At 56.0% G+C, this 11,276-nt stretch overlaps 1 protein-coding gene across 1 annotated transcript; it reads left to right on the top strand.

Annotated features, from left to right (window-relative positions):
* Window positions 1-6,827: 6,827 nt before the first annotated feature.
* Window positions 6,828-9,393, top strand: TFF3 (trefoil factor 3). Its single transcript, XM_028492683.2, has 2 exons — window positions 6,828-7,506; window positions 8,867-9,393. Exons 1-2 carry the CDS (start codon window positions 7,359-7,361, stop codon window positions 9,379-9,381), a joined length of 663 nt encoding a protein of 220 aa, XP_028348484.1. The 5' UTR covers window positions 6,828-7,358; the 3' UTR covers window positions 9,382-9,393.
* The last annotated feature ends 1,883 nt before the right edge of the window (window positions 9,394-11,276 follow it).

Raw genomic sequence — 11,276 nt, 5'->3', positions numbered from 1 at the left:
TTTGGACTGTTAGATGAGTCTTAAATTTTGTACTTGTGTTGAAGCTATAACAGCTTCATGAGCAGAGAATTTTGGAGAAAATGACACGTGAGAACATTCAGAGAGAGCTGTTTAGGTGCTGCGAGTCCCTCCTACTCCCATCTTTTGCCCCAAAACGGGGAAGGAGGGTGGGTGTGCCTGGCCTTAATCTCAAGTCTGGAGGACAAGGCATAGGGGGACCACCGAGAGAGCCTGGTCCATGCTCGCCATAGTTGGGGGTGACAGAAGGCTCGTTTCTGACTCTTGAGAACTCTAATATCAAGCAAGGAACAAGATGAGCTGTTAGGATCTTCCTGCATCCCAGAATTCGTTGGGGTGAAGGATGAATAAGTGTTTCTACTTATGAACCAGAGACAGGCCATGGGGCCTAGGGGAACTCTGTGCGTCCCCTCTAGGGCTTGTACAAGAAGTGTGAACTCTTCTTTTTTTTTAGATAATCTAACTACCAATTTTTTGTAAAAAAATTTTTTTAATTAAAAAAAATTTGTTTTTGGCCATGCTGCGCAGCAGGTGGGATCTTAGTTCCCCGACCAGGGATCAAACCCAGGCCCTGGTATACATCTGAATATATATAGGTACCTGAATATATATACAGATACACAGTCATAAATCTACAATACAATTATCATGCTACCACTAATTCCTTTATAGCATCAAACGAAATCAAATTCAGAATTTTGAATTTAATTATAACATGGAGCGTAAAGCTTCAGTTCCTGACAACTAAGTTTTGTGACTCTAGGGATCACGGGATCACCTGAGTTTTCATCCGCAAAGGAAAAGAATCGGTCCCCACTGAACGGGAAATGAAGACAAAGACACTTAATGATGCAATCCCACGGGCCCTGTGTGGTCACTCCACTCACGGACCACTGACTGGGGCCTGCAACGGCCTGAATGTTTGTGTCCCTCCCAGACTCCTGTGCTGAAATCCTAATGCTCCATGTGATGGCCTTTGGGAGGTGGTGAGGTCATGAGGGTGGAGCCCTCATGAATGGGATCAGTGGCCTTATAAATGAGGCTCCGGAGATGCCCAGCCCCTCCCGCCATGTGAAGTGCAGATGTCCCTGAGCGAGAAGGCCCACCTATGAACCAGGACAACGGCCCTCCACAGAAGGCCTTGGTGCCGTGATCCTGGGCTTCCACCCTCCAGAGCTGTGAGAAATAAGCGTTGTTTATAAGCCGCTCAGTGTGTGGTGCTGTTACAGCAGCCTGAGTGCACGAAGACAGGGCTGGATATTCACACTCACACCCACAGGCACACTGCCCGCCAGCACAGGCGTGCACGTCACAGCGTGACGGACCATGACGCACTCATGTTTGCACCCCTTGGCTTTGTGTCCGTTTCCAGAGCTTTAGAGAGCACCTTGCCAGTGCCCCATCAAAGCCGCACGCTGTTCAAATCAGACTCAGAAGTGACTGCCACCGGTGAGGGGCTGGTTGAGTGCCCTCTTGGCGGGTGGCCTGGGACCCCACACCTGCCGTCCTGGCATAATCGCTAATAGCACCCCATACTCTCTGAACATGTCCCAGTTTGGACGACTCACGACACGGTCACCTCCCTTTGGGGCTCCCCTGGTGTGGGCTGTTCCCTGCCCTGGCCCTTGAGGCCCTGATTGGGAAGTGAGACCCCTGCACTCCCCTGCTGGTCAGCGTGGTCCAGCCTCCCCAAGACAAGGAAATTGGAATAAAGGACCCGTGGGGATTATTTGGGTGACGGGTGGAGCATGGGAAGGGATTCAACAAGCACGTGGGGGTTGATCATAGCCCGTGATTCGTAGGGACCAACAGTCACAGTCACATGTGCGCAGTGAGGACAAAGGCAGGGGCCTGAGCCGGGGGTGGGGGTCACAGTCTGCACAGCAGGAGGGCCAGGGTCCCAGGCGGGGGTGGGGGTGGGGGGGCACTGGGCAGAGTTCATGCAGTTCTCCAGGGGAGGGTCAGGGTGGGGAAGGAGAGGGTCTCTTTTCAAAACGACTGTCGAGATCTTTAGCTGTGTGCTCCCCTCCCCGCCCCTCACCCAAGAAAGTACAAGTTAAAATAGACCTTCAGAGCCGGGTGTCCCTTGGGGCGACCATAACAAAGTACCACAAACTGGGTGGTTTAAACCACAGAAATCCCTTCTCCCACGGTCTGGAGGCTGGACGCGTCGGTGGGCTGGGCCCCCTCTGAGGGCTCTCCCCCGTCTCCGGGCTCCTTGGGTCTGCCCGCGTTCCTTGGATCTTAGCTGTATCTCCCGGTCTCGGTCTCCGTAGTCAAGGGCATCTCCCTGCCTGTCCACGTCACATCGTCTCCTTTCTGTGTGTCTGTCTCTGCATCTCCTCCCCTCTTATAAGGACACCAGTCAGATGGGACCAGGGACCCACCCTACTCCAGCCTGACCTCGTCTTAACTGAAACACTATCTGCAACAACTCTGTTCCAGATAAAGCCACGCTCTGAGTTTCCAGGAAGGACGTGACTCTGGGGAGGACACTCTTGTACCCAGCACACCTGCAGGTCAGTCAGTGACAGTGGCTTGATTCACAGGGAAGAAGAGCGCGGTGGCTTATCCAACTTGGCTGGCGGGAGGGTGGGGCTCCCCGGGGTCTCCCGCTGCTGCTGGGCTTCTGTCCTGCCCCGCCCGTACCGGGGGCTCTCAGGCACCACCTCTGTCTTCCATGGCTGTCCTCCGGGGACACAGCGCAGGGCCAGGGGCTGGCGTTCGTCAGGCTCAAGTGGAGGCACACCCAGGTGCCGCCTCAGCGGCTGCCAGGCCTCAGCTTCCTGCTGGAGCCCGCGCAGCTGCAGAGAGAGGCCGTCTGGGTCCAAAGGGCAGGGCTGTCCACGAGGGGCCTGGTGCCCCACGGCCGGGCACATCCGCTCCCGGCTCTCAGCTCTGTTTATTTCTGACTTATCTCTGTTCCTTTGGGTGCCCTGGTCGTCGGCTGACTTGTTCTTGGGAACCTTTCCTTGGTGTCACAGCACCTGGGACTGACGCAATAGCTCCAAACCCAAAGGAGCCCTGGACGTAGAGGTCTCTGTGGCAGCATCACCTGATATGTACCTTGAGCTGGACGCTGCTTTCCCTGAAACCCCCGGTGGCTGTCACATGCCCCTGTATGTGGTATGATGGGTGCTGGCCCAGGACTGGGGGCAAGAGACCCAGGGCCCATGAGGGGCGTACCCGGGCCCGTAACCTCCGTCCCGACTCAGGACCCGCCGTCCTCTACCCCTCCCCCACAGCTGGTGCGCGATGCGTGTGCACTACTCTAAGCCCCCGTTCGTCCTCAGTGTAAAGCAGGAGCCTCCCCGAGTCGGTCCATGGTTGCATCCCCAAAGCATCCACACTCAGGCCCGGCTCCTCAGGAAGGGTGCGGCTGGAGGGAACTCCGCACGGGACACAGAGGGCAGGGCCCCACCCAAGGCAGCTGCAGAGCGGTGTGACAGCTGGTCAGCGGGAAGCTCCCTGGGCAGGTCCGTGGCCCCAGGGCTACCCTAGGTGTGTCGATCAAGGTGACTTTGCACCTTCTATCTCTGAGTGGCTCTCTGCCGGCTTGAGTAACCGAGAGGGACAAGATTAGAAAGCTGAGAGGTGACATGGAGTATATAGCCCCGACTGTGTTTTCTGTGAGGTGGTGAGTACATAGGGACTGCCTGGAACGCTCTTCTGACCTTCACCCATCTGTGAACTCCTACTCAGCCCTCAAGACCCAGTGCAGATTTCACCCCGGATGAGAAGCCTGCTGGGTAGCATTCTGCCAGGTCTTGTGGCATCATACCACGGTTCACACTTCAAGGCTGGTTCGCCCTCACAGGGCTGTGGGCTCCGAGGGCAGGACTCTGCCTGGTGTCCTCAGGGCCCAACATTACAGGCCAAGTACCAGGCCTGTGACCACGCTCGGTCCGTGCTTGCTGTATACGTGCCAGAGGCCATGCATCCTGCAGGTGGGAGGTTGCAACCCCAGCGCTTGGGGCCAGACGGCGTGCTTCTTGGCCCTCGTCTTCCCTGGGCACCGGCATACAAAGCCCAGGGAGGCAGGGGTGCAGGGCAGGCTCCCAGGACGGCCCAGGCAGCTCTTCACCCTGGTCTCCGGGAGCACCGGGCAAGCCATCTGTCAAGGCTGGGCCAAGACAGGTGACCCTGGGGCCTGCCGCTCTGGCACTGGTGTTACTTCATTCCCGGAACTTGAACTCCCCCGGGGGAACGCGGATGGCCGTGGGCCTGTGCGCTCTGGAGGGCAGGATGGGCTCCCTGCCCCCATCTTCTGCCTCTGGTGGACAGCCCAGGGTCCCCAGAACAGAGCAGAGAGAACACACACGGCTGAACTTCCCCCAGCAACATGTGCTCAGTTCTCGAGGCTCCGAGGCCGGCCTCACCCCCTTCCTTCTAAGAAGCCTGTGCTCCGTCCCCCCCCCGCCCCCCTTCCCACAGCTGCCGCTTCTATCAAGACCTGGAGTCTGCGAGGCTGGACCCTCTGCCGCTGTAGCTGCTGCACCGCAGCTGGCAGGTGATCACGTGTGACCCCAGCACCTGGTTCGGGCTCACCAGCTCAGGCAAACCTGCAGATGAGGCTCTGCGTGACAGGCAAGGAAGCTGGGGCACCGGCGGGAAGTGAAGCGTCCAAGGTCACGCAGCCCCGGACTTGGGACCAGGTCCCGCGGCTTCATCATTGTGACGATGAGCCCCATCTCCCTGTGAGGGAGTCTTTCAGGACGGGGATCTGCCCCCCTTGTTATTCCTTCCTCAACCCCAAGCCCCAGGCTCCTGCAGCGGCGGCTCCATCCACATTCACCGAGTGAAACTGAAGCAGAGCATCAGGCGGTGGCTCGCGCTGGCTGCCGGGAGAACTCAGTGGTCTCCCAGTCACCTGCCCGGGCAGGCGGGGCCCAGGGGTCCACCCCGGTCCGGCCTTCCAGGTGATTCCAAGGGCAGCCAGGCAGGCTCCCTGCCAGGGCAGCCTTCAAATAACTGTCCCTTCTAAGCCCGTTTCTGGGGGTCTGTGCTTTCCTGAAACCTGGTCCAAGCCCAGCCTGGCCTGGCCTGGGGTACTGTGGGGGATGGGGGGGCGGGGCCTGTGGCAGCAGCCTGGCCAGAAAAGGCTCCCGGGAATTTCCCCTACGATGACCTAACAATCACGCCATCTGTTAGCTGGGGCGACTCTCCCTCTGGGAACAGAGCAAGTGGTGTGAAAACGATGCAGAACCTGCTCTGTCTCCAAGCCTTGGAGCGGGGAGCAAAGCAGATGCGGGTGTCACCACACGTGGATTCCCCCAGGGCTCACTGGGTAGCAGGGCTGGGCCAGGGGAGTCGCGAGGCGGGACAGAGTCCCATTCCCAGTGCACGCACAGCCTGGCCCTGTCGGTCGCTCAGGGGAGGACAGCTCTGAGGAGGAACCCCTGGGTGGTTTGGAGACCCCCTCCAACTCCGTAACCCCGCCTGGGGGTTAAAGTGTGGCCAGCAAGTGGGTCCGCCCTGGGATGGTGCACAAAACCCACCCCACGGTTCCTGGGTCAGAGCTGAACAGAGAGAAGAATAGCCCAGCCAGGAAGGAAGCCTGAAGAACACACGAGAACTGGACCCCAGGTGCTTCCTCTCTCCCCAGTCAGCCAGCTGCAGGGCGGGGCGGGCACCCTGAATGGAGAGTGGAGACCACAGGGTCCCACAGAGGCAGGTCGAATCCCAGCTCGGCCGGGTCCCCTAGGTAACCTTTGACAGCCATCCTGTAACGGAGAAGAACAAACCCGACTCCATGTGGGACCTGTCCCCTCAGCTCTAAACTTTGTGCTCTGTGCTTAATCACGTTGCCTCTTCACCTGGGTCCCGGAATGTCACCTATAGCCTGAAATATACATAATGGCTCTTTCTCAAGGCTCTGCCTCCCAGGCTTGACCTTTAAAGGTAAAACCCTTTTCATTCACATAGGGATAAAAAGTTGCACAATAGAGAATAACCCTTGTCTTGTTGGAAGTTTACAGGAATGCGGTGACTAGACCTGCGTGGAAGGCTCTGCAAGAACAAAGGTCTGGGTCTGGCAGCACTAAGAAGTTTCAGGCAACCAGCCACGCCCCTCCCCTTTTAGAATAAAAGAAGCCCGAATTCTAACTCGGGTAAGATGCTTCTTTGGGACACGCACCCACCATCTTCTCAGACTCCCAGCTTTCCCAATCAAGCCGCTATTCCTGCCCCAACCTGTCTCTCGATCTATTGGCCTGTTGTGTGGCCAGCGGTGTGAGCTTGGTTTCAGTAACAACATTTTGAGCCTTGGTTTGTTCCTCCAGAAAATGGGTAAAATTATACCCGTCTCATTTAGATATGCTGTTATAAAATAGTTTCCAAGATATAGCCTTCAATTAAAAAAAACAAAAAAAGCCAGCTGGGCAAGGTGTAAATTCGCCTTTGTGTTAAAAATGTGCTTAAATGTACAGAGAACATTCTGGAAAACACCTAAGAACGTGTTAAACGTGGACAGCGCCACACAAAAGGGGGAGAGTCTTCTGTACTGTCTGATTTTAAAAACCTGCTGCAGGGACTTCCCTGGCGGTCCAGTGGTTAGGACTTCGCCTTCCATTACAGGGGCTGTGGGTTCGATCCCTGGTCGGGGAGCTAAGATCCCACATGTCTCCTGGCCAAAAAACCAAAACATAAAACAGAGGCAATATGGTAACAAATTCAATAAAGATTTAAAAAAAACCAAATGGTCCATGGCAAGAAAACATTAAAAAAAAAACACCAGCTGCAGGTATTATATTTTTATGAAAATGTATTGAGTAAGTTTATTTAATACATTTGTTAACGTGTAGCTGATGATAAAAACAATTTTTTTTTTGCTGGAGAAAAGCAAAAAAGAAAGGAAAGGAACTTCTCCCTTTCAAGAGTTGTGAAATCTGCACGCACCACATACCACACTTGCGCCGTCACCTGTCTTTTCAAGTACCCGAGGCTGGTCTGCGATTAAGCGGCCTGGGAGCTCTTGTTGCTGAGCAGGAGCCCTGGTGGCCTGCTGCTGGGCGGGTTGCAGGACTGACGCCCAGGCCTGTTGACCCTGCCCTCCAGCCCCACGCTGAGCCTTTATCCTTTTCTCCCAGCCAGGCTAACACAGGCATCGACAGGGCCCTGCTCCCTGACGGAGAGGTATGCACAGGCAGCTGGAATCTGCTACCACCGCTGGCTTGCTACCAAAGAGGTGGGGTCGGAAGCAGTCTCTCCCGTTTGGGATGGACGACGCTCTGGGGGCTGTACCATCTTGTGCAGGGGAGAAGCAGGTGGGGCTGGACCTAGAGGGAAGGGCTCTCCAGACAAACAGAATCCGGAGTGCCTGTGTAAACACAGGGGTATAAATGAGTCTTCTCGGCCGACGTGGCATGTCCTCTGAGCCGACGGGTCCCCAGAGCCTGCCCGGGACCATGGAGGCCAGAACGTTCTGGCTGCTGGTGATGGTCCTGGCCTTGGTGTCCTCCAGCTCCACCGGGCAGTACGTGGGCCTGTGTGAGTACCGCTCTGACCCCCTCCCACTCAGCAGGAAGGAGGAGGGGCCGGGTGGCGGGGTGGGGGCACATGACAAGGGGACAGGACCTGGAAGAGCCAGGCTGGGGGCTTGCTGTGGCTTCAGGAGAGTGACCAGGCCCCTTAATAATTTAATGCCACTTACCAGACACACACATTTTCTCTCAACAGCTCTACATATTGGGTCTTGCTGTCCCCATTTTACAGACAAGGAAACTGAGGCTCAGAAAGTTTATAACTGACCCTCTCGGGCAGTGTGGAAATCAGGATTGGAACCCAGGTGCACCTGGCTGGCAGCCACTTTCCCACTGTCTTCCTTGCTGGAGATTTCCGAATTACAGCATAGGTCTCTGTGCATTATTCTGGCACATTCGCAAAACAAAAGGAAAAGACAAATGAAGGCGATCACTTCCAGAGCATTTTCAATACCCACAAACACAGTTTTCATTCAGCCATTGCACTGCAGTTCCAATGGAATGTGGCTGCTCCATTAACCAGAGTGTGAAGAAATTAGGGTGTGGCAGGTATCTACTGAGAGGTCTCAAACTTGTCACCCATCAGAATCACCTGGAAGATTTAAAAACTCTCAAAAGCCCGGGATATGCCAACTGTATCAGAGAGTCTCTGGGTGGGGGGAGGTATCAATGGTCTTTCAAGATCCCCGGCTGATCCCAATGTGAGCAAAGTTTGGGAACCAGTGGAGTAAAGGAATTATGAATCGGCAGCCAGAGAAGGGGGTTTGAGAGTTCACGTGATTTCTAGTTTCCTAAGGAAAAATCCAGTTTAAGAAATGAGGCAAAGTGGACTTTTGCTGAACTTCAGACATAAAGACTTACTTGGAAAATGAATATTAGAGGCCCAAGGATGTACAGGGAAGGCTTGACAGGGAGGTAGGGAGATGCATAAAAGAAGCAGAAAATAGCGCACATGGTGATTTTCTCTTTTGAATGCCTGCCTTCTATTATACTCTTCTTTTGTTTTAAGGGGGAGATTTTGTTGATAAGGCAATGAAGGGGAACATTGTTTCCGGGTTCAGGGGCCCTGGATTCCCATGGGTACCTGCCAGCTGGAAGGGATCCAGGCCCTACTGACTTCCTGACAAGGTGCTAGGAGCGCACCCAAGTGAGAGACACCAGGCAGCCAGCCAGATCTCCTACAGAACGTTTCTCTTTAAACACTTACGGGGAGAGCGTCCCCGACAAGCAGACCAGCCCAGGTTATGGGAGGGGTGAGACCACAGCCTTTGAGCTCAGGAGCTGGGGGAGGGTGCAGACCTGCAAAGTGCAGCCGGTAGACCGACCCCAAGCCAGCAAGGGCTCTGACTGGGCTTTGTTTGGGACAGCGCCGAGCCAGTGCGAGGTCCCAGCCAAGGACAGGGTGGACTGCGGCTACCCAGACGTCACCCCAGAGCAGTGCAACAACCGGGGCTGCTGCTTCGACTCCAGCATCCCCAGGGTGCCCTGGTGCTTCAAGCCCCTGCAGGAGGCAGGTGAGTCAGCCGCACGTGCACGGGGGACCTTTCCGGGCCCCCAGGAAGCCACACACACCAGGGCCCTGGGTGGGACCCCCTGCGCCACGGCTGTCAGTTGGCCGAGGAGGTCTTTGCAAACTCTAATCCTTTCAGAAAGGTGTTCAAAGCCGAGGGCCTATGGAGAGGGAACTCGCTTAAAAACTACTTTGGAGAGAAATGGACAATACGTAGGTTTGGAGAGCTGGGCGGATTTCAAGGTCATTTTCAGCACACGACCCCTGCAGAGTCTCTGTCCTTTGCGACCGGCGACATGCTCTCGGCTGGGCTGGAGTCCTGGCACCTCTCCCCGCCCTGCCATCCCCCACCCTGCCCCCAGCACGAGGTGATCACCCCTCCAACGCTGGAGCAGTGGGGTGCAGGACAGCCCGGGGGAACCGCGTGTCAGGAGCAGGCTGTGCACAGGTGATTTGCTGCCTTGGCTCCGTGCCCCACCCATCACACGTGGGGCGTGGAGGTGGCCGTGAGCCATCTGGCAGCCCCAGTGCCAGATCACCGTCTAAGATGAACGTAGCTACCTGAGGCCCCTTCCTGGAAAGAGCACCCGGGGGGCCACTCTTGCCCTCCGTCCCCGGGTAACGACAAAGGAGGCCGCATCTCAGCCTGATGGCGGCTCCCTAACCAGCACGGGGCCCCTGCCCACTCTCCAGGGCCTCCTCCCCTTCCCAGCAAAGCCGGGCAGAGGTCCAGATAAGGCTCTGGGCCCAGGAGGGAGAGTCACCCCTGCGCTGGCCGTCCCTGCTCTGCTGGCTCCTTGGCCTGAGACGACACTTCTTTGAACTCTGGCAGTGGCCCTGCCTGGGCCCGTCTCCGGTGCCATCTGCCCCGACAACCTGGGTCCCCGTGGGGCATGTGGCTACTCTCCCACGAGGGTCGGGGGGAACTCAACCCTTCCCCAGGGACTTGGTGTGGAAAGCAACAAACGGCGCTGACCTTGGAGCCTGTCTGGACCTGGAGAAGCGGGGCAGCGGGTGAGCAGGCACGAGATGGCTCAGGGTAACGCATGTCTGTGCTTTGTTTCCAGAATGCACCTTCTGAAGCCATGCTACTGCCCGACAGCTTGGGAGGGGGACTCTGCCTGGTGCTATAGCACCTCTCCTTCTCTATCACCTGCTCCCGGCCAGCGTTGCCCCTAATGTGTGAGGCCTGATGTCTTAAAGAATAAAGCTCCCGTACTCAGCATGAGGACACGTCTTCATTCCTGAGACTTTCCGCTGTTGTGTTTTATTTCTGCTGAGTCACCCTCTCCCTTCTCAGCATTTCACAGACGGGAACGGTGGAGGGTGTGTTAGCATCTCCCAGCGGAGGGTCTCCCCCAGGCCTGGGGAGGAGGGAAGGGCCCCAAAGTAGCTCCCTAGCTGTGACGGTGCAGCAAACCTCACATCTAGTGCTGACCTGACGGGGAGGGCAAGCCACCTTCTAAGTGTCACTTGAGAAACACCGTTCCAAATATAAGTTCCAAAAAAAAAAAAAGATTATTAATATCCTCTTTGGCGAAGAGAAAGCCAATAAAACCATCTTACCAGTTGGCACTTTTTGGTATTTCTTTGTAAGTCAAGTTTACCATCTGCGACGGCTTGGGTGGCCTTCTTTTGCTTTTTTCCTCTGAAAATGGACGCAGCTTCGTGGATAAATGAACAAAAGTCACCACGAACACTCATGAAGTCTTAGTAACCCCGAGATGGAGAGTCGTCCCCTGGGCCATGAAGACCTCAGACAGGTGGGCACCCCGCCAGGCCACTTTTTAAAAAATTACGTGAAAATATCATTCCTGAGTTATGGGCGCCCCCTCGGATCCCAGGCCTCGCGCTAGCCACACGGCGTGGGAGGCTGTGGTAGTCTCAGAAATGTGCTCACAGACCACCATCAGGCCGACCACCGTGACCACGTTGGAGCCAGACGCTAGCAAGCCTACTTCCCCGTCCGACGTGGCCCAAACCTCAGCGACCATCAGCGCCCCGCGCTGGCTGACCTGAGTGATGATCGCTTCCTGCGATCCCAGCGGTAGCCTGGCTGCAAGCCATCCACCTCCTAGATGAGATTTATTAAGATACCCCACCACCCAGCTACCTTGCCTGCTGACAGCATGCGCAAGGCTGAGCAAAGCTGACCTCGTGTCCACCGATTACGGGAAAACTTCATCTTTGCAGAGGATTTTGAAATTTTTCTCCTTCTCTTTTCTCTTGTGGTTAAGTCTAACCCAAGGCATGGCCCAGTGTCCTTC

The sequence above is a fragment of the Physeter macrocephalus genome, chromosome 8, assembly GCF_002837175.3.
Source record: "Physeter macrocephalus isolate SW-GA chromosome 8, ASM283717v5, whole genome shotgun sequence".
Taxonomy (NCBI): Eukaryota; Metazoa; Chordata; class Mammalia; order Artiodactyla; family Physeteridae; genus Physeter; species Physeter macrocephalus.
Note: the sequence above shows the minus strand (reverse complement) of the source record. Positions and strands in the feature narration are given on the sequence as shown.

Bases quoted from the DNA above. Each gene is read 5' to 3' on its own strand.
- TFF3 (XM_028492683.2), top strand. From the start codon at position 7,359: ATGAGTCTTCTCGGCCGACGTGGCATGTCCTCTGAGCCGACGGGTCCC. The intron at 7,507-8,866 runs GTGAGTACCGCT...TGTTTGGGACAG, and splicing joins CGGGCAGTACGTGGGCCTGT to CGCCGAGCCAGTGCGAGGTC.